The sequence below is a fragment of the Pleurodeles waltl genome, chromosome 4_1, assembly GCF_031143425.1.
Source record: "Pleurodeles waltl isolate 20211129_DDA chromosome 4_1, aPleWal1.hap1.20221129, whole genome shotgun sequence".
Classification (NCBI taxonomy): Eukaryota; Metazoa; Chordata; class Amphibia; order Caudata; family Salamandridae; genus Pleurodeles; species Pleurodeles waltl.
The window spans coordinates 275,826,320-275,850,319 of record NC_090442.1 but is presented as its reverse complement, the minus strand read 5'-3'; the positions used below and the strand labels follow the sequence as shown (position 1 = coordinate 275,850,319).

At 43.4% G+C, this 24,000-nt stretch overlaps 1 protein-coding gene across 2 annotated transcripts in view; it reads right to left on the bottom strand.

Annotated features, from left to right (window-relative positions):
- TTLL12 (tubulin tyrosine ligase like 12) overlaps positions 1-24,000 on the bottom strand; it is a 131,114-nt gene that overhangs the window by 100,467 nt on the left and 6,647 nt on the right. For both annotated transcript variants that reach the window (XM_069228297.1, XM_069228298.1), the window contains exons 2-3: positions 15,310-15,485; positions 1,165-1,363 (exon numbers count right to left, since the gene is read on the bottom strand). In XM_069228297.1, coding sequence (XP_069084398.1) covers positions 1,165-1,363; positions 15,310-15,485 — 375 coding nt within the window. The remainder of the gene's footprint in view (positions 1-1,164; positions 1,364-15,309; positions 15,486-24,000) is intronic.

Below are 24,000 nucleotides of genomic sequence, written 5' to 3'. Positions count from 1 at the left end.
ACTAGAAAACAGTTTCCAACATAGCTCATAAACATACCACCATTTAGCTGTTGGGTCTACATACCCTTGATAAAGCAGTGGGAGTAAGAATCCAGGAAGTGCGAAGTGGCCAACCCTTGTCAAACGTATGACTCCAGAGTGACACTTCCTCCCCTACTTTCTGGTAATTGGGGTCTTTATCATCAGAGTACCAGGGATGCACACAGTGACAACATATCTAATAGGTTATACCTGTATGTAAAGCTATTACAAAAAGAAAAAGCCAGAGTCATATATAGGTCCTGAAGAAAGCTGTGGACCTACATGGCTTTCATAAAGGACTGGAGCATGTAGATCTACACAGATGAAAGGGTAATAATAGCTCTTGTTCATCGAAATAACATCTTCTGTTATCACCACTGCTTTTAACCCAGTCAAGGTAATCAAATAATAAAGTATCAAGTTGAATTAACCTTTGCTTTTGCATCTCTGGCACTGAGAGGTTTTTTCCTCTCTTAAAAAGAGACCTTACGCCCACTAATGGGGTTTTTAAAACCAGCTTTATTAGCATTTTCATGGTTAGTTTACAGCAGACTGATAGCTCTTGTTAGCCGGATATGTGATATAACCTAGATACCATACGTATATTCAATTGCTATTTTATCACATCAGGTTTGTGCTTATAGGAGTTATGTGCTATTAAGGTGGTAATTCATGAAGAACAGTAAATCATAGAAAGGAAACAATTAACCAAACATACAGTTCCCATAATCAAGGCTTCCCTTAAGAACGGAAGCCTTCTAGTTGTCATGAAGTATTAAAGCTCCATAACCACATGTCCCCAGATCACCGACAGTTAATCCTTGCCGATATAGTTCACACTGCTCAATGTAATGGTACACTCCCCACCCTCCCCCACCAATCCCCTACACATTGAAAGCTCATCCTTACAATTAAGATGACCCACTAATGGTCTTTGTAGCTCATTTGAACTCGTGAGTTCAGGTTTAGGGCTGTCCAATGATTAGGCATGCCACAATTTTGTGGGTGAGGGCCTTGTAATTCCCAGGACATACCTTTCCCAAATGGGATGTTAGATATGAATAGCCCAATTCTTGTGTATGTATGATTTCAGGTACTCTAATGGTTCAAAAGCAAGTTTATACATCAGGTGTCGATTCTTACCCCCTGAGCAAGCTTGTAGGTTTGGTTGTATTTCCACATTTCCTTAAGTACATCCTCAATGACTCCCTCATCTGGAACTTCTCCATGGAATTCAATTCCCATGAGGTTTGCCATCCGGTGAAGCAACCCAGGAATCTGAAGCAGCTGCTGGCGAGCATGTTCCACGCGATATGTCCAGGCATGATCAATGAGAAAAATGCTTGAAAACCAAACAAGAGTAAGATATAAGCAATGTTGTAGTAATGCCATGCTTTTTGCGGATTAATTATGCTTTGGCCATATAGAACAACTTGGAGGACGCACGCAACTGATGGTGGTGGGGAGAATGCATTTGTTTTCCGGAGGAGGTCTGAGTGAAGAAAGCTATACAGCTTACCCAGAAGTGAGTGCCTGGACACAAAATTCACATTCATTATGTCAGACAAGCAGCGCCGTAGATGGTTGATCACTCAAAAACACCCAAGAGTTTATTATTAACAACAGAACTAATCAAGTTACGTTACTCTCTAAACCAGTGGTTCCCAAACTTTTTCGATCCCCGGCTCCTTTGACCTATTGGCCGTGTTGGCCACGGCTCCCCATTATGTTACTTTTTTTTGGCGGGTGGGGGAACGTAACCCCAGCCTGTACCTGTACCTACACTATTTACAGTTTGACTTCTTAATTCTCTCGTTCAGGTTCCTGAAAACCATTTATTTTAAACTATTTCTTTTCTTTTGTCATAGGGATATTATTAATGGTACTCTGGCGCCCTCCGCTGGTCACAATAATTAATGCAGGGGGTTTTGTTTCCAAAACCACGGTGAAAAGCTACCGATTAAAAGCACCTCCGAGTGGTTTCCAGACTGTGTGTGGCGCCCCTGGCTAATTTTGACGGCGCACCAAGGAGCCGCGGCGCACAGTTTGGGAACCACTGCTCTAAACCAAACGGTCTCACTGTGGAACCCAAATGTTAAAAACCTAAAAATGCGATTTCATAATGTAAAAGGTTGGAGGGAAAAAAATACTGTTTTATACACTATATCAAGTCATGTAACAGTGTAGAGCCATAAAGTTCAAATACGAGTGCAGCATGTACAAGTAAAAAACTGCACTCAATGCCTCCTTGGATAGTTTCTAAAGTACAGGTTACTTACCTTCGGTAACAACATATCTGGAAGAGAGATATTCTAGTTGCAGATTCCTTACCTTAGAATTTCCCCCAGGCGTCAGAATGGATCTGGAGATTTTTCTTCGAGCAATGCCCTTGCACGTTGGTAGGTGGCGCCAGTCAACTCCGCGGGCGTCGTAGTCACCGCAATGACATCGGGAGTAGTACAGACGCCGCCCTCGCGCAGAGACGTCAGTTTCTTTTAACGACTTTCCACGCCAAAGCGCAGGGCCGCTAAGAACACTGAGATTGGTAAGCCAGAGCTACAGACCTGAAAGGGGGAATCCTTGTCCCTAGCAATCAGTGGCAAGCGGGGAGGATGGGTGGGCGGTAAGGAATCTACAACTAGAATGTGTCTCTACCAGATATGTCCTTACCGAAGGTAAGTAACTTGTACATCTGGTAGAGACTTCTAGTTGCAGATTCCTTACCGCAGAATAGATACCCAAGCAATGCCATTCTTGGTGGTGGGCTGCGAACCAAGATCATACTAGGAAGTCCTGCAGGACCGAACGACCAAAGTAGCCATCCCGACGGACCTGACTGTCCAGACAATAGTGCTTAGCAAACGTGTGCAGGGACACCCACATAACTGCTTGGCAGATATCCAGGACAGGAACTCTGCGTGCTAACGCAATGGAAGCAGCAGTTGCTCTGGTGGAATGAGCATGCAAGCCCTTAGGAGCTTGCTTCTTGGCCAAAGCGTAGCACATTTTGATGCAAAGAAGCATCCATCGAGAGATGGTACGCTTTTGCACCGCCTTCCCTTTTTTCGCACCCACAAACCCAAAGAGTTGATCATCCACCCGGAAATCTTTAGTACGATTGAGGTATAAGGCCAATGCTCTTTTTGGGTCCAGACGGTGGAGTCTCTCCTCCTCATGGGAAGGATGTGGGGGTGCATAGAAAGTAGGCAGAATGATGGATTGGCCTACATGAAAGGGTCTAACCACCTTAGGAAGGAAAGAATCCTTAGTGCGCAACACTACTTTGTCAGGGTGCACAGACAAGTATGGAGGTTTTGAGGAAAAGGCCTGAAGCTCACTCACTGTGCGAGCAGAGGTGATTGCAACAAGAAAGACAGTTTTGAAGGTGAGGAGCCGCAAGGGACAACTTTGCATTGACTCAACGGGAGTCCACATCAAATAAGTAAGTACAAGATTGAGGTCCCATAGAGGCATGATAAATGGAGTGGGAGGAAATAAATGGGTGAGTCCTTTTAGGAATCTACTCACAATAGGAGATTTAAAGAGTGAGGGCTGTTCAGGTAACCTAAGAAAGGCCGAAATGGCAGATAAATACCCCTCAAGGGTGCCCAAAACAGAGCCCTGCTGGGCCAAAGACAGAATGAACAGAAGAACCTCGGACAGAGGGGGAATAAACAGATTTGTTGGTACACCATGCCACAAATTTATTCAGACGACAGGAGCATACAGTTTTGGTTGATGGATGCCTGGCTGCCAAGATAACATCGCAGATTTCGGCTGGAAGGGCAAAAGCCGTCAACTGTCGCCGCTCAATCTCCACGCATGAAGGCAGAGGTTGGACAGGTTCGGGTGAAGAACCATCCCCTGTTGCTGCGACAGAAGATCCGCCCGAAGAGGCAGTCTGAGTGGAAGATCGATGGACATGCTCAATAGCTCTGGATACCATACTCTCTGTGCCCAGTCCGGAGCCACCAAGATGACTTGGGCCCGGTCATTCCAGATTTTCTTGAGAACTCTGGGCAGAAGAGGTATAGGTGGAAAGGCAGAAAGGAGGCCGGAGTTCCACTCGAGACGAAAAGCGTCTGAGCGAGTGCCATCTTGGAAACTCCAACGCACAAAACAGCTGACATTGCACGTTCTCTGCTGAGGCGAACAGATCTAACCAAGGCTCTCCTCACTGCTGAAAGAGACTGTGCACCACCTCCGCGTAGAGACGCCATTCGTGATCGGCTGTGCATCGACAGCTGAGTTCGTCCGCTCTGGCATTCAGGGACATCGTCAGATGTTGAACCGTCAGGGTAATACCCTTATGTTTTAGCCATGTCCAGAGGCGTAGTGCCTCCTGACAGAGTCCAGGACCCTACTCCCACCTGTTTGTTTCAGTACCACATGGCGGTAGTATTGTCCATGAACACCTGCACCACTTTCCCTTTGAGAGAGGGAAGGAATGCTTTCAACGCAAGCCTGATTGCCTGGAGCTCCAGAAGATTGATATGGAGCCCAGACTCCGCCAGAAACCAGAGTCCTCTGATCTCCACCTCTCCCATGTGGCTGCCCCAACCCAGAAGTGACGCATCTGTCACTATAGAGAGATCTGGCTGGGGAAGGGAGAGGGATCTGCCGTGGACCCAATGCGGATTCAAAAGCCACCACTGCAGGTCTTTCACAGTCCCCTCTGAGATCTGGACCATGTCGGAGAGATTCCCCTGATGCTGCATCCACTGGAACTTCAGGTCCCACTGCAGAGCCCGCATATGCCATCTGGCATGATGCATGAGGCCATGAGTCCCAGCAGCCTCAGAGTCAGTCTCACCGAAACCCAAGACAGAGGCTGAAAGACCGGAATCATAGCCTGAATGTCTTGGACTCGCTTTTCGGGAAGATAAGCCCGAAACTGCACTGTGTCCAGAACCACTCCGATGAAAGGGAGCATCTGAGAGGGAGTCAGGTTTGACTTCGGCACGTTTATAGTGAACCCAAGCATCTGCAGGTTTGCCGTAGTCTAAAGGTGGGAGATGACTTTCTGGGGCGAGTCCGCCTTCAACAGCCAGTCCTCGAGGTAGGGGGAAGACTGAGACCCCTAACCTGCGCAGATGAGCTGCAACCACAGCCATCACTTTGGTAAACACCCGAGGGGCGCTAGTAAGGAGGAAAGGAGAGCACGGTAAACTGAAAGTGCTCGTGACCTACCACGAATCGTAGGTAACGTCTGTGGGCAGGCAGGATGGGGAAATAAGCGTCCTTCAAGTACAACACTACCATCCAGTCTCCTGGGTCCAAGGCAGATAGAACCTGGGCCAGGGAGAGCATTCTGAATTTCTCCTTCTTGAGGAAGTAGTTTAGGTCCCAAAGGTCTAGGCTAGGATGTAAGCCCTTGTCCTTTTATTGGTATCAAAAAGTAGCGGGAATAACAACCACAACCTACTTCTGGCACAGGGACCTTTTCTATAGCTCCCTTGGCCAAGAGAGCTGCGACTTCCTGCGGGAGAAGCGCCAAATGATCCTCTGGAAGGTGACTGAAGGATGGTGGCATTTTTGGTGGAGCAGATTCGAAAGGAAGGGAGTAGCCCTTTCAAACTATCTGTAAAACCCACCTTTCCATGGTGATGTTTTCCCAGTGGGGCAGGTGATGGCGAATCCTGCCACCAACTGGACGCGAGTGAGGTGACGGACTAGGAGGGTTTGGAGGCTGCAGCAGGGGCAGAGGTGGACTGGGCAGACCTCTGGTTCCCTGTCCCACGGCCACGTGGGATTCCGCATACCCAGCCACGCAGAGGCTGAACAGCGTGAGTGGCACAGTGGCTGGGTAGAGGACACAACAGGGAGCCCCTTCTGTGGCCACGAAAGGGGGAAATGCGGACTGTGAGGGGCGAGGGGCAGAGGAAAGCCCGAGAGACAGAGCTGTAGCCCGGGAATCCTTGAATCTCTCCAAAATCGAGTCCGCTTTGTCTCCTAAGAGACGTGAGCCATCAAAGGGCATGTACATGAGCGGCTGTTGGACATCCCCAGAAAAACCAGAAGTACGTAACGAGGCGTGGTGTCGTAAGGCCACCGTCGTAGCAACTGATCTGCCCAGAAAGTCTCTTGTGTCCAGCCCACAACAGATTGTGAACTTTGCTGCATCTCTCCCATCATTCACAGCTTGGGAGATGATAGCACAGGCCTCCTCCCGTATCAGGCAGGGCTTGCGCTACTGTATCCCACAAAGAGTGGGAATAGTGGCCCAAAAGGCACTCGGTGTTCACAGATCGCAGCGCGAGGCTGGAGGAAAAAAAAACAACTTCTTGTCAAACTGTTCCAGCCTTTTGGATTCTCTATCTGGGAGGGCGGAAGAGAATGCGCCGGAAGACGAGGAAGCCTGGATAACAAGATTCAGGCGTGGGGTGTTGGGACCGGAATTTAGGGTCATTCGGAGCGGGTCGATGGCGGTGTGCGATAGTCCTATTCACAGGAGCCTCTGTGTTGGGTTTGGAGCAAAAGGACATCGGTGAGGGCTTCATTAAGCAGCAAGAGGGGTTCTGAAGTAGAAGCCCCAGGCTGAAGTGCCTCAGTCAGGAGATTAGACCTGACCTCAACAGTGAGAAGCTCGAGACCAAGGACCTCAGCTCCCCTATTAACCACCATACCATAGGTTGCTCCCTCCGCCATAGCCACGGTAGGAGGAGACAGCATGTCAGAGTCAGGAGAAGTATCCAGACCACTGGCTTCGCCCAATTCCTGAGCCTAGTCCATAGAAGGGTCATCCCGGTATTCATAAGGGTCCAGGGACCCCTCCAATACCTCCCCATATTTGTACCCATAAGAAAAAGGGTCTGAATAGGCCCCATCGAAGCCGACCGACGAGGCTCCAACTCAGAGTCCTCGGGGATAAGAACCGGGTCGGCGTCGATAGTGGGCACTACTGACGTCGAGTGTCGGCAATCGACCCGGTGCTGTGAAAGGTCTCATGGGTGCGACCGCTGCGGATCTGCACGCAGATCCGGAGGTGACCTCGGAGACCGAAGCCGCTGGCACAGAACCCGAAGGCCCCTCAGCCGAACCCCTTGGGCCCAAAGGCGCCGTGTCGGGGCCCAAAGATGAGGCGCATGGCCTCATAAAACTCTTTAAGCTGGGTGGGGGGGGGGGTTGGGGGATTCGCTCTGCCTCTGGGAAACCTGGGGGAGCGCGGAGCCGACCCAGATGCAGGCTCCGACGATTGAGGCCTTGTGCATAGACGCTCCTCCCGTATCGCGTCGCCCGAGCAACGGGGCAAAGTCTGAGAGCGATGGGACTTCTTCAACTTCTTCTTACCTTGACCCAAGGATTTGGAAGAAGACGAGTGGCGATGACTCCGCAACCGATCTCGAGACCTTCCTCTCGAGCGAGACCGGGACCTACACGGAGTCGAGTCTTGGGCCGCCAGGAGCTTTAGGGACCATTCCCTCAAAGCCTTTGGGTGCATGGCACTCTAGACACCACAGACAAACCCGATGAGAATCAGTCACCGTCATCGTACGATGACAGTCCTCGCACGGTTTGAAACCGATCTTCGGGGACATCTTCGATGCACCAAATTTCAAACAAAAACCTCAACAAAACAGTTGAATTCGGCCAAAAAATAGCCAGGGTAGCTCTTTTCTGGATCAGCGCGTGGCGCGGAAAGAAAGGAACTGATGTCACTGCACGAGGACGGCGCCTATGTACTACTCCCGTCATCACGGTGACGACACCCGTGGAGTCAACCGACATCACCTACCGACGCGCAAGGGTACTGCTCAAAGAAAAATCTCTGTATCTAGTCTGACGCTTGAAATTCTAAGGTAAGGAATCTGCAACTAGAAGTCTCCATCAGATATCTTGTTTTCTATTTATTTACTTGAAGTTTTAATAGCAAAAACACAACCAAATGTAGCAGAGTACTTCACATACAATTTCCACTGAGTGCAAGCAGTTTACAATTTACAGTTTATGTCCGCATGACATTGGGTACGGATTACACAAAGCAGTTACCGCTCCAATCACTTGTTGACTTTATGCTTGCCTTTGACTGTGTACAGCAGTCTGCCATGTCTTTAGTCTAAATTTATGCTATAAAAACTTACATACCCTTGCTGAAAAAGGTTGCCAGAACTCAAAATAAATATATATATGACTGACAGACTCCGGCATTGGTACATGGCTAATATCGATCACCTTTAAGTTAGCTGAGGTAGATGTGTGATCCATAACGTGTCCTTTCTTTCAGCTCAAAATTAGTAAGCTGGCCCATATGCACTTCCCGCAGGGCCACAAAGAATCTACTGGTTCTTGTTTACCTAATGCTTGTAAAAATGTAACTGACTCATGAAACACTGTTAAACTCGAAACTGACATAAAACGCTATGTTGAAATGCACATTTTTAGGTCATGCATTCAAGATGTCTGGTATATACTTCAGTATATACTTCTTTGTGGACTTCAATTCCGCACACTGCTTCTCATTAGTTTATATGAGTGTCATTTAAAAAGAATTGCTTCTAAGTGGTTAATCTTTCCTATTTCTCCCACCTTCTCCTCCTTTGTCTACTCCCATGGAGCACACCCCTAGTACTTGTACCCTTCCACTTGTCCCATTATAGCATCTTTGTCAGGGACTTGTTTTCCTTGTTGCTCCAAGTGCTTTTTGAGCCAGAGGCTAGTTTGTTATCTCCTCCAAGATTGTTGTTGATCCCCTGTCTGCCTGAAGAGTTACTTAATTTTAATTATACTCCTAAATCATTTCATCTGCCCGTGCCATTCCTCCCACGTGTTGCTGCTGGCATTATATTACATCTTAACTATCCACACAAACCCCCTCCACCCACCTTCGCTTCTCGCTGCTTGCTTTTGTAGCATTTGGATGAGAAACATATACAGTTGTTGGCCTTTTGATTAGCTTATTTGGAATAAACATTTAAACAATTTTAAAAGCAATTAAGACAAACACATACACAGGACATGAGCACAGAGTCAAGATTCCACACACACACAAAAAAAAAAAAAAAAAAGGTAGGTTTGGGTGAGCACTTTCTGGTCACAAAACAATAATAACGTTGATTAGAAAAGCAAAGAATGGCGTTTTGTCCAGTGACCAAAAAGCGCTCACCCGACGCAAAGTTTGACCAAGGTTTTGTTTTTCCTGGGACTCAGACTCTGTGCTCCAGCATGCATGTCTTGGTTTGAACAGCTTCCTGACTAAAAAGCGCTCACTCGTTGTGAGCTTGTTTTCTGAAATCTTTGCATGACTCTTTCAATGTGCAACTGTCCAATACAAGCGTTGTACCCAGCAAAATGTAAACCTGTATGGTTTGTTGCCTTTACAAAGCATTTTTTATTTTATTGCTGACCCAAAAATTATTCACCCAACCCAAGCTCTCAAAACGGTTTTCTTTTTGCTGGTCCTCCATCACAGTGAATTGAAAACATTTTTGAAAACTCACTTCGGGTGTACGTTTTTCATTCAAAAAGAAAAGAAATAGCTTTGTAAAGGTTCCAGAACATAAGGCTTGCCAGTAGAAAACATGCAAAAAGCAAGGACTGCTGTTTTGTCTATAAATTATACATAAAACAAATATTTAAAAAAAAGACTCAAGCTGCATTGCAATAACAATTGTAAGTACACAAAATCGTTTCTGCTTGCTTCATTGTTGGACAAAGCAAGGAATATCTTTTTTAATGTGTTTATTCTTGGGGAAGATTTATGCATTTCATGTGAAAAGAACATACATCTGAGTAGTCAATATGCACTTTGGTGGAAACCAAATGTTTTGATTGGAAACAGGTTGCTCTGGCAGTAATGACTATCTTGGTTGCTTTCGCCGTTTACAAACTTTCACTGAATAAGACTAATTACTGGTTCGTATGGGACACATACTCAGAATACTTTGCCTCCTCACAGCAGGCCCCTCTCTATAGTATTTACTAAGACGTGTTAACGGTTAACGCTTTAATTAAAAGTGGGCTTAGCATGGACAAAAGGCTTGCTGCTGCAGAAAGGTCGCCTGCAGCCTCCGCCTCTACCCTTCTTCAGTATTTTCAATAACATAAGGCCTATCCTTTACTAAGTGTCAGCTGCACCTACTAAAGTGCTCTTTTGCCTTTGTAAAAGGCAATATTTTTTTCTTTCAAATCGATGCGGTCACAGCTCTGTTTTCAATAAGTGGTGATTATTTAATGCATGAGGTATTTTTTTTTTCTTCTGTTTAAACACTCAAGTGCTCATATTGTCACTCTCCGGTTGACACTGCCTCTTTCCCCGAGGTGCATGCTCACCCTGTCACAACATCCAACAAGCATCAATTATTTAGCAGAACACATGAAGGCTATTTTTAATATTTCTACTCCTAGCCTTCCCCCGGCGGCGTTTCTGTTACTCAGCCAGCAACTCTGATGGTGGGGCAGTGAAAGTGGCATTCTGTTCTAATTAGCATGGCAGATTTCAATTAGAATGCTAAATGGCAATATTTTCATTTTTTGCAGCAGATGGAGGAAGAAGGTAAATGGAAGTGCTTTAGTTATATGCAGGGCCACAGGAATTATGTGGCAGAGAGGACCAAATTATGCTGCGGGTTGGCCAATTAATGTGGCAAATAAAAGTCCAGTTATACATTTAGAATGCCAGTAGCTCGGACTCTCGCAAATGTGAGACCTATTGCGCATTGCAAATACTTGTTCGCTTTTACTCGCAGGCACAAGGTCTGTTTTCTGTAATAAAAATAATAGGGCCTGTCTAGGCTTTGAGCGATACCACTCACCCCCAAAGGTTAAAAATCTTTGGGCTCCCCCAAATAGATTTGGTGGGGGGGGGAAGGTGTTGGGCGGGGAGAAGAGATATGGGCTTGCAGCACAATAGACACTGGCGATAAATGATTGAGGAGGAGGGGGGTAAACTAGCCATCAATGACAATATCAAAGAAAGTGCCTCAAGGCTGCACCAGCACTTATCCCAAATCCTGCCATACTGAACCAGCCTCCAGCAACCCCCCATGGGAGCACTTGAAATACGTGCTGAATTACAGACATCTGCAGAGGCAAAAAAAACAACAACAAAAAAAACACTCTTGGGATGTGAGCGGACTATGCAGCGCTCCATAGAGGTGGTGGCGTACAATTAGTGCTGACCACTAAGGATGCCCGTCCAGGGTGGGGGGGGGGGGGGGGGGGGGGGGGGCGGGGAGGAATCTACCCCACCAAAAAAAATAAACTTTTCACCTAGAGATATCCAGAGACTGACAGAGCCTTTGTTTCACTCTGTTCTAACTCAATGCAATCTGTTTCACTAATACCCTCTCTTCAGGGCTTCCAGGAACTCTCAACAGTTGGTGCCTGCACTGTAGACGGCATTTTTCTTTTGGTAATTGGGCACTGTCCCAGTATGTCAGGTGCACCCAAATAGGGTATGCAATGGCACAAACAGAAACAACGCATTCAATGTGTAATTCAGGCCCTGGTTCGTTTTACTTTCTTTTTTTGTTAAATGGGTAAGGCCAGGTCAGCCTAAGCGTTGGGTCACACCACCTACACTCTTTCTGATCCAGTGGGGCCTATAGATCCAATACTGCAGCTATACCCTATCAAGCAAGAATACAGGTCAGCACAGAAAGGGTAAACCCCTCCTCTCATTCTGCCCGGAGTATGACCCGATTCCAAGACTAGCAAATAGCCCACACCATTCCTTTTTAGACACCAATCCCTGGTCTCTAGTGGGCTTTCTGTCCATTTGGGCAGGAAGATAGGAGGCAAATACTTAGATGTTGCCCCTATAAGGGCAGAAAGAACGCCTGGTGCTTAGGATGGAAGCTGCAATCCAGTACCAGGATGGGCAAGCTCTGCAAACCATTTCTTCTTTACTTTTTTCCCTGGGGACCTTTCTAAACCACCTCCCTCCCCAGGACAGAAAGGGAGAAAGTGGATAAACACACCAGTCTGCTCACCCAGGGGTGGCCTGTAGCCCACCAGAATACCAAGGAAAATTAATACGAAAAGGAAGAGGTGGCATTTTGAGTTAGAAAAATAAGTGGATCTACACAAGCCACACAACTTTGAGCTTCCCGTGTCTATTTTTCTGAAATGTATGGAGTCGGTAGGTTTCCCTGGGTGCCAGCTGACAATAGGCTCAAATACTACAGCTACCCAAATCTCCAGGCAGAATTAGATTCAAAGTAAAAATCGTGATTTCTCCACAATGCGTTTTAGGGTCTTCCAGTTGCAAGTCATAGGCTCACCCACACAACTGGGGTACCATTTTTAATCGAGAGAAGTGTAGAACATTTATTATTTATTGAATTTCTCACAGTTTTTGGGACCCAAATGCAAGTCAGTGCACAAGAATAAAGATACTGCACAACACAGATAGAATGGGTAAACCCCAATCAGAGTTGTACGAATAACCACTATAGCTAAACCTCGTTTCTAAGGCACATTCCGAAAATACATAGCTTTCCTTTATACATATTTTTCATTCATAAGATTTTACCTAAAAATAAATTGATGCATGGTCGGTACACAACGAAAAATTATCATCAACTCCAGCTCGGTTGTTGGCACTGGGTATCATGTTTTTGGACCATCAAAACAATATGCATCCTTGCGATAGGGAAAGTCAGATGGGCTCTTTTGTAGCTAGGCCACTGGGGCAAAAAACTAACAGATGAAAACATTGCCACCGATTCCTGTTTTTCATCTCAGTTTCATTAGTTTGTTTTACTTCAGTAATTAGTTTCTTTGGAAAACCATGAACGATCTACACCAATGACCCCTTGCTGAATTCCGAACTGTATCTACTTTACAGATCTGAACAGGTTTCTGATCTCACCCACAAACTGCAAGGTGGTCGAAAGCACAAAAATGTTTAAAAATAGATAAATAAAAAAAGGCAAAAATTTGACACTCGTCTATTCCTGAAAGTCATTTTTGTTGATCCCATGAAAATAAAAACACATACAAACCCTTTCTAAGGCCACATTTTCTCATTTAGGAAAAAGGAAAAAAAATGTTGCTATATTATGGCTATTATCTCCGTCCTTTAGGGGAATACAAAAACTTTGGGTACCTTTAGAATTCCCAAAATGTGTGAAGTAAAGGACACAATTTGGGCCGTTTATGTATTTTAGAAACAAGTTGTGAAAGCCTAAGAGCGAACTACCAAATCAATAAGCACTAACAAGGCCAGTCGGTATGGCATTGGCCTCCAACATTTTGGTTTTGTCAATGCTTGTTTTGTTATGGTGTTTGTAAACTTTATTGTTGGGAGAAGATGCTGGAGTCTTAAACACTCACACACACTGCTACAGAACCGCCTGGAAGTTAAGGAAACTACTTTGCGTACTTCTTGTGCAGTCACTCACAGTGAAGTTAACCGGTGCCCAAAGTTAGTGCTGTGTGATGTAGTGGGAGGAAGAAAAGTGTGAAAGGCAAAATAACAGACTATAAAAATGGCTGGTTGAAAGAACCATAAGTAAATATGTTATACATATCATTTCAATAAAATCAAAAGGTCTTCGAAAAGGACAGAAGCCAACTAACACTAGCAAATAAAATGGTTTTTGTGATGTTGTGTAACATGTCTAAAGAGGATAAAAAGGTGTTATGAGGCAGATCCATCGTTTTGCAGACCTGTGCATGTCTACAACAGGTTAGCGCTTTTATTTTTACCCCTTTTTCTTTTGTTTACTTATCTGTATTAAAAAAATTAAAAAAAAAAAGCTCCAAGATTCTCTCAAAGCAGAGTTTTCTCGAGTTTTAAAAGCTGCAAAAAAATTCTATCCTTCCTCCAGAAAAAAGAAAAAAACAAAAAAACAAAAAAAACAAATTGTACTTGTATAGCGCACTACTCACCCGTTAAGGTCTCAAGGCGCTGTACGAATACCGCTGTGGAACCCCTCCTGGCTTTTCCCTGTGAGGTGCCCACTCCTGGACAACCTCCAAGGTGAAGCTAGGCATCCCAGCGCTGTTGGGGCCGTTGTGGAGATTAAGCAAGCTATTGCCCAGAGTTACAGAGTGGGACCCATGGATTAGATTAGGCACCGATGCGAGAATTAACAGGTCTGAGGAAATGGAGCTCAAGACCCGCCGAGGCGGGAATTGAACCCTGGTCCCAGGCCAGATTTCTGCATCAGGGTCTGCCGCTTTAACCATTGAGCCACACTTCTCCACTAGAAAGGGTGACTAGTTCAGTAGTCGCAGCTTGCTTTCTACCTAGTCAATTAGCGTTAACAACCTCTTCTTGGGTATACTGCATATCTTATTAACATGATTCAATTTGGTGCAAAATCCCTGAAATTGTGACCTTATTTCAGAGATCAGGAAAGTCTTGCATGCACTGGTAGCAGAGCAGAGAGTACAGTTCAAAGTCCTCTGCAGTGCACACAGACTTTTTTACAATTGTGTAAAAACCAAAAATTGCCATTGTTGTTAAACCCCTACACTTGAGCCCACGTGCCATTACTCTTATATGTGCCCACTGGCAAGCCTCCTCATCAGAAAAGTACATACAGGTGTTCCTTCTGCTGCCTGTTCCCTACTGTTTGGAACTACTTCTGCGAGGAGTTCAGCTTAGGAAATCTACTTACTTTTCTGTGACAAAGTATTTTTTGCTAGTCTGCCAGGAGTTGGTTGGTCGGTCTTTGCTTTGTTAGTTCTCACTTATGGCTAAGGGCTATATCAGTATTGTGATGATTCATCCCCTGCACTGTTTGTTGCTCTCCAGGGTCATAAACAATCTAGGTAACAATGAGCTTTATAAAAAGGATAAAAAAATAAGATTATTCACAGCTGCTAAATAAACACTTTCTAATGCAAACCTGTAAGTGGGAATTCTCCACCCTGATGTCAATTTGAGGGCCAGAAACTACAATTCTTGACTTGTGCACTCAATGAGAAATTTTGATTCTGGGTTTCACATATTTCAACAAGAGGAATTTCTAGTCACAAAAATTTGCTAGCAAAAATGCAGAGCTTTCTGGAAAAAAACACGCTTGTTCCCCAAATAGGTTACTGGTGGTGTGGTGCCCTGTACGCAGTAAGTTCAGGCAGACAGAATAGAGAGGGAAAAATCAAAGACTATTTGTAATAAGGAATTGCATGATTATTGTCACAACGTTTGGCACAATAAATATGCCCCAAAGCATCTTCTTAATACGATAAAGAGTGGTTTAAAAGAGGTTAACTAACTTGTTCTCTCCATCACTATGCAAAGGCTTATAAAATATCCTGGAGAAAAATGTGAGGACTATTACTAAATGATGTTTCACATCATTCAGACCCACCAAGGATTAAAACTCAGTGATTTACCAATTGGGGTTAGATGCTTGGATCCCATTCTCATTAGTTACAATCACTTTGTAACATGGCATATTTCCAGGGTTAGGTTTTTTTTTCTCTTCCTCCATCATTTCTTCAATCTCTTCGTCCTCATCTTCCATCTCCTCCACCAGCATGATCCCAAACATCTCTCCAGCATCGAATATCTGCATATAGTAAGAATGATTTTTATTACATTTTGGTAGCTACATGGAAACAACACTGTTTTTGCCACTTTAAAATGGTTAATGATATCACTGAAGTTACTTAAAACAATCCAAAACACAGATAACTATAAAATATAAAATGTAACCACTTACAAGAACCCTGATGCCTTAACCCTAAAAAGCCTTAATGTGAGATGGGATGGAAAGTGGTCCTTGGTGCAATTAGGTTATGATAACAGCCTTGACAGTCTCATAAATCTAAGGAACATGCAAAAAGAAAAACATTTGAAGAATAAACGAATTGTTAACTTCAGAAAAATTGTTCTAGCTTCATCAATTTAAAAATCAAGGAAAAAGGTCAATGTTGCCTTACTGTACAATGGAAAAAATAGACTTGACTTTAAAATACTATGGGAGCTAACCACCCTTTCTGCTGAGCTCAAAGATGTCTCTGCTCATTCAGGTCGACCTTTCAATCAAAGAGACCTATTGTGTGGCTCATGGGAAGCATTTCACAACTTATCGAAGCCTATTCAAATGTGAACCACCTGTAGGGAGAAGTAGGAGAGCAAATGCTAATTAACCTCCAAGAACTTCAGGCAGGTAAAAGTAAACTTTGTAAAAGTTACTTTTTCTTAATATTGATTATAAAAAATAAAAAAAAATCAGACCACCATTGAACTAGATTTTCAATAACTATTAAAAAATAGTTGTTTAACGAATCTTCTAGCTAGTCCCATTCATCAGGTACAGTATTAGTGTTTTAACTTGTAGCCTGGTTTTCCACTTAGGACAGCTAGATCTGCCACAATGAAAAATAGCTTTTGGGTGCTAGTCACTGTAAGGAAATGTTTACATTAAATTTCTACATGTCCAACTTTTATATACCATACAGTCTGCCTTGTGGGCGAATATCTAAGAGGAAGTTTTTTTTAACCTGTTAAAATGGTTCATTTTGACAGCAGTGCATGTTTTGCACTATTGCAAACAGGCTATAATGGCAGGCCTGACGCCACATTTGCACTGCTACTATAGTGGATGGCACAATAGATGCTGCAGCCCACTAGTGGTATTGAACCTCCAGGCCCTGGGTACATTTTCTACCATAAGCTAGAGACTTACAAGCAAGGTAAATATACATTATGCTAATTTAACCATGTTTAATGGGGGAGCATGGGGTATGCAGCACCACGAAATTTCTGAACTCCATCTCAAGGCACCGACAGGGTTCCATCTCCGCCATGTTGCATTAGCGTAGTTTCCTCAGAGTAAACAAGTTGACGAAGCACAGGGGTGTAGAAGCAGGGGGAAGTACAGTCAGTGAAAACAGGAGAGACTACAAAGGTGAAGTCACAGCAATCGAGAAATACTCCTAGAAAAATTTAAAAATAGAGAGTAGGCTAGTCTTACAGAAAAAACAAAAGCACACAAGCCCTTATTTAGGAAGGAGAATGAAAAATTTCCTAGCGCTTGTGATGGGACGTTTCAATTTCATTAATGACATGGAGGCAAGGATTACGCTAGACTTTACTGTTTTTCTCACAATAGCCAGTGAAAAAACTGGTTACTGGGGGTAAAGTGCAAAGAGTTCTAAAGCCAACAGAAATATAGGGTGCAGCAAATGGCAGAAAAATCTGACCTGAACATGCAGAAAAGGGGGATTTTTCATAGAAAGCTTTAGTAACACAATGAGATTTTAATTTGGGCTCAAACTAAATAATCTGTGCAGCACAAAATCACATGGCCTCAAAAGGACTTTATTTGACTAGAATTCAAAGTACAACCTGATTATTTATCAAGAGCAGTATATTCTGGTTTCATGTTAGACACTGAAGTACTGCAGTTTAACGACTTTACACATTTGGAATAGTTCATATTTTGATTTTCCGCTATGCTCAAAATTGCCATGCCTGCATGCAACTTTGGTGTGAATCAGTGAAGGATCAGAGTTCTATGGGCTGCAAGCAGGTTTCCTTGCTTTTAGATAAACCATAATATTATTATCATCAATATATAAAAACTTTCTTCTCCCTGGGGGAGGCATGGCTTGGACGGTGAGGCGAATGGCAGCCTGACTCTGCACTCCCGGTGGTGCGGAACGAAAACTGTGATTTTGGTGTTCCTCATCACAATGAAATGGCCATAAGACACCTCTCAATATTGCAACATCACTAGAACAGGACTGCCACTCTGGTGATGAGGTGGGCCGTGCCTGCCTTACATTTTTAAGACGAACCTCAAATTAATAGCTCATGCCTTTGACACAGAGGGTAGGTGAGTGATTACAAAACTCTGTCAAAATGGAAAATGTATTTGCATCATTAACTTATAGGGTCCAAACACTGATGACCCCAAATTTTGGAACTCCTTGGCTGACATCCTAAAAAGCATCCCGGTGGATAAACTGATGATAGTGGGTGGTGGTTTTAATCTTCCCCTTGATAGAACTCTGGCTAGAAAGCAGAAAACCTCTCTCTACTCTTCAAAATCCCATAAAACCTTAATAAATATCTGCTCTAGATTCAACTTTAAAGATTGTTGGTGACTACTAGATCCTGATACCAATCAGTCAGGATTCTTATAGAGTGTGGCTAAACACCCGTTTGGGTCTCAAGGAGCTTGAGGGGTGGGGGATCCCAGCTCAGTCAAAGCGCTGGGTGGCCATTTCAGTCGAAGAGCCAGGTCCAGAGACTATACCTTCCTTTCTTATCTGCATAGCTCATACTCAAGAATTTACTACCTACTCCTCTCGGGCACTTACACTCATCTCACTAATCAAACAGACATTCACCCTAGGCTGATCTCTGACCACTCCTGCATATTCTTGACGATTTTGGGAACTAACACCAAACTAAAATACAGAATATGGCGTTTTAATGATAATGCGATCAAAGACAAAATATCAAGACCGCACAACGAAACAACTATCCTTAATTATATCAATGAAAAAAGGCTTCCAATGTTTCAATCCCCACCTTTTGGGATGACTAAAGGCAACGATCAGGGGCATTCTGATAGACATAGAAGCAAAATTTAACAAAGAACATAAGATGTGCAGCTTAAACAAAATCCAGATGCTTGAAGCACTCCATGTATCTAATCTACATGCCACCACCCTTAACGAACAAGAAATTGAATACAATAGACTGCTGAATGAAAAGAAGGGGTCTGGATCAATAAATTAAAAAGCCTGAAACTCTGAGGCGAATAAAGCAGGGTAAGTGCTGTCGCCCTAGCTAAATAACAAACAAAACCACAAAAAAAAAAAAAAAAAAAAAAAAAAAAAAACACTGCAACCGGGGATAAATCGAATAAAGTACCAAAAAAAGCCCCAAAAGATCTTAGACATGTTTAAATAGTTTTACGAATCATTATATCAGGATGATTTTCAATCTTCGAATGAAACCTGAAAGGCTAATTTGGATAAATTTAACCTGACGCAACTATCTTGTGATAAACAGGGCCTCAATTTGCTCTTGGTGCGGAAGAAATACAGACAGCAATCAAATCATGGGGCCACATGGCTTCACTGCAAATTTCTGAAGAACATTTGCGACCTCATCAACTCCATCAGTAGACTTATTCCAGCATTTAGCAGACTCTGGCTCTGTTAAAAGGTAGCACAAGTGAAGCCCCTACAGTGGTCATTCCAAAAGATGATAAACTCTAGCAAAAACTAGAAACCAAGCTCCTTAATTCAAAAGACCAGATTTATGAAAAAACGCATGTGTAACGAGAACATGCAACTGTTGTGTCATGTTCTAGAAAGACCTAAAAATACACCTTTCGAAGCGGTTGCCGTTACTCTAGATGCCGAAAAGGCGTTCCATAAAGTCTTGTCGACCTTTCTCACAGAAGCCTTGATCAAATTCAATCTAGGTGAATACTCAATCAAAATTATTATGGCTCTCTACAGTAATCCCTGCGCTAGAATGACGTCAGGAATGCTTATTTCTTCCTCTTTTAAATTAGAGAACGTATGAGACAAGGTTCACTAATTCACTCTCTTCCTCCCTACTTATCCTCGCTTTACAGCCATTCCTCTACAATATCCAGAACAATAACTTAATCCCCTGTGTCACTTTCAATGGCATGAAAGGTAGCAGCATATACTGATATCCTGAATATGACAGAAAATGCTCACTCTTCTATAAACACACTCATAAGTACAGTCAACAGTTATGCTCTGGTAGCATATTCTGAATATCTGAAATATTTAGGAATAGAAATCCGTTCAGATCTGTTAGAAACCCCTAAAACATAACGAAAAAAAGATTCTACAGAAAATAAAAGATCTTTTGGACAGTTAATCCCTAAATGTATTACCTGGTGGGGACACATCAAAACAATAAAGATGATTATCACACCTATGGTCAACTACCTCATATGTACACTCCCACCAAGTCTTTCAGATGAATTTAATCACAAACTGGACAAAATGCTAAGTAATTTTACTTAGAAAAATAAACGCTCTAGGATCTCAATTAAGAAACTTCAACTTCCCCATACAACCAGGAGGGGTAAATTTGCCAAATTTCAGGCACTATTAATGTGTATACCTTGCGAAAGAGTTCCATGTGGTTCTCCCCACCACTGGAATATATTCCGGCCAGACTATTAGTCAAACAAGCAAGATACATGCCTCATTGTGCTACTGTCCACTAAAATTAAGACAACACTTCCAGCCAAATACATATTTAAAAATACCAAACTAGCCTTATTGAGACTAGACTAGTTCCTAGATTTTCCCGATAAAATCCTTTAACCTCACCTCTCTCTGTTAGTAACCCATTCTTCAAGATTGATGGCAAATCATTCTTTTAAAAATTATGGTGGTCCTCCAAAGGCATCCACTTTCTGAAGCAATTAGGCTCAAGAAATGATCCATTCACTTTTTTTTTTTTTTAACAACTTCAAAATGAATATAAACTAGAGGGCATATATATTTATCTTACACTTAAGTCCTGTATATCTAAATCTAACCCTTCAGACGATCCATCACTCCCTACAATGTTGAACTTTACCAACAAAACTGGACACCAGGTTTAAAATTCTATAAACTCTTACAACCTTCCTCCGCCACATAGGATAAAGGGGACGACTAATTCCATTTCCCACAAGGAATAGCGTTAGATATGAAAAGTGGTTGACTCCCATAAAATCATCCCTGCCCTACCAAAAACAAATATTAGCTTTTATACAGGAAATACTGGACTCCCTCACAACTCCATAAACTAACCCCTCAGAGACGATCCAACTTGCTGGAACTGTAGAGAGGAAATAGGGGACTTACCACACCTTTTGATGGCAGTTCAGTTGTTGTGTTTTGGGACAGAATATTTGACTTTCTTTCAACATTATTCAGTTTTGAGATTAAGGGTGAATTGAACTCCCTTTATTAAGGAAAGTTTTTAGACTCTCAGTGGGTACATCCAATGATGCACTATTATTAGACATCCTACTAACTGCAGCACGCAGGTTTGTACTTTTGCACTGGAAAGAAACGGCTTCCACTTCTTTCAAATCTTGGTTGAACTGGATTACACACGAGAGGGGCGGACAATATCACCCTTCACCACTCCCCCTGGAAACCACAACACAGACCCTTGTGGGATGCTCTTGACACCTACTTTGCTAACAAACCCCCATAAAGTTCCTCCCTTGTTTTTCATCTTACCCCTCTTCCCATACGTTAATCAAACATTTGTGATGTCTGTTTCCACCTACACTATGCATACAGTGTACCCAACTTCACTTCTTTATACCACAAATCCTTTTCGGACTGGACTCTTAAGTGCTGTGAGCCACTATCTTCCATAGATTTTCTCTGCAGAAATGTTCATTGCTCTCACAACAATCTATGCATACTGGATATATATTCTGTTCTATGTAACAGGCAGACTTGAATCAGAAAAACACATTTTACAACACAGTTTTGGCATTTTACTAGGACGTAGTCCATTTTCCATATTTTTTGTGCTTCCAGTCTCTTTCCAGCTAGTGGTAGATGTGGGTGTGAAGCCAACTGTGGATTCCAGAAAGCTATACATTTCTGAAATGTAGACAACATTCTGAATTCAGCAAAGAGTCATTTGTGTAGTTCCTTCAAGGTTTTCCCAGAGAATGTACCAGTTGAAATAAAATATTGAAATGGAGTTGAAAAAAAACATCCATTTGTGACTAAGTTTTCATCTGTAACTTTATCAAACTATGGCAAATTTTCAAAGCAATATACTGTTACATCCTCTAGACCACTGGTTGAGGGGATATATAGGGCTTGTTGAGGGGACATATAGGGCTTGTAGGTTCACCAAGAACCATAGGTTCCCAAAGCCAATAAGTTAGCTGCAACTTGAAATGGTTTTTCATTGTGTACCAGCTATACAGTAATTTAATTAAATAGGTAGCAAGGAAACCAAGGTATTTCTGAAATGGGCACAAGATATGGAGTTTAGAAGCAGTGGTTATTTGAAAATTTCTGAATTGGGGGTTACCCATACTAGCATGTGAATTAGAGGAAAGTTATCAAAATAACTTATTGCTTACACACTGTGTTACATTTGAAAGGTGCAAATGCAGAGAAAGACAACTGGTAATAACACCTGTTCTATTATTCTGTGTTCCTCTACGTCTCACAATAAAAATTTTACCTCACTTGTGCGGGCAGGCTTAGTGCCCATGACAAACAGCCCAACACACAACATGGATACATTACATTTTTCCACGCAAAACTGTTTTGTTTTTTGCAAAGTGGGTAGCTGCGGTTTTTGGGCCCTGCTTCAGCTGGCACCTAGATGCCCGGGAGTGCAGGATGAGGTGACTTGTGTGGCTTTCACCAGGTTCCGTTACCCAGAATACCATGGAAAATTCTGGAATCTGAGAGGAGCCGTAAATTTCCTACCACCCAGTGTTCCACCAGGTCTCCTGGTGAAAATGCTACCTCACTTGATTGGGAGGGCCAAGTGCCTGCAACAGGGAAGGGCCCAAAGCGTATTGTCGACACATTAGGATTATCTATCACAAAATGACAAATTTTTGCAAGGAAGGGACACTCGTGTTTTTGGTCCCAGGCTCCATAGCCATCTAGGAAACCTGACAAATTCTGACATTTCAGAAAACTAGACACCCATAAGAGTCCAGGGTGGTGTGGCTGGCATGGATCAACCAATGTTTTCTTACTCAGAATCCCATGCAAACCTCGAATTTAGCTTACATAAAAAAAAAAAAAAAAAAATGTTAAACATTTTCCTCACACTTCTATGTGGATCACTGAGCTGGCACAAATGTCTTACCACCCAGCATTCCCCTCAATAGCCCAATTAAAAAAAAATGATACCTCACTGTATAGGTGGGCCAAGTGCCTGCGACAGGGAAGGGCCAAAAGCGTGTAGAAATTGAGGGGGAACCATAGTAGGTCCAAAAGGGCACTTTTTTCCACATGTTTTTAGGCTGACTCTGCTTTTGGCAGCCACATAAGTGGGGCAGAGTTTTTATCAGTACAGATGGAGCAATGCTCAGTGGTAGGAATTGTGGATTACAGAAGTTTCCATCATGGAAATGTATTGAAAATGCGTGATTTCAGGCAAAGTTGGAGGCCTACATGGCACTATGCGTAAGAAAATGGTGTGGGGGTGCATGAGGTAATCAACAGGTTTCAGAAGCACAGTGAACATCTTCCTATTCAGCCAAAGCCTGCAACACCTTGCCAGGCAACTTTACAAATTGGAAAAGGAGGACGGGTCAGCAAAACAATAGTTTTTTAATTGGGGGGGGGGGGGGCAGGAATACAAAAAATATAATAAAAATACTAGGATTAAGGCTATAAAAATGGAATTTAAGTTCTATGAACAGATATTAAGCATTACTCACAGCTAATGTGTGTGCTGCTATATTTTTGTGCCACTCGTGTCCATTTACTTATTCAAAAGGCTATAAGGATATGCCTCCTTGGCATGGTTACCCCCTGACTTTTTGCCTTTGCTGATGCCTAGTTATGATTTGAAAGTGTGCCGAGGCCTGCTAACCAAGCCCCAGCACCAGTGTTCTTTCCCTAACCTGTACCTTTGTCTCCACAATTGGCACACCCTGGCATCCAGGTAAGTCCCTTGTAACTGGTACCTCTGGTACCAAGGGCCCTGATGTCAGGGAAGGTCTCTAAGGGCTGCAGCATGTCTTATGCCACCCGGGGACCCCTCACTCAGCACAGACACACTGCTTGCCAGCTTGTGTGTGCTGGTGGGGAGAAAATGACTAAGTCGACATGGCACTCCCATCAGGGTGCCATGTCAACCTCACACTGCCTATGGCATAGATAAGTCACCCCACTAGCAGGCCTTACAGGCCTTACAGCCCTAAAGCAGGGTGCACTATACCATAGGTGAGGGCATAGGTGCATGAGCACTATGCCCCTCCAGTGTCTAAGCAAAACCTTAGACATTGTAAGTGCAGGGTAGCCATAAGAGTATATGGTCTGGGAGTCTGTCAAACCCGAACTCCACAGTACCATAATGGCTAC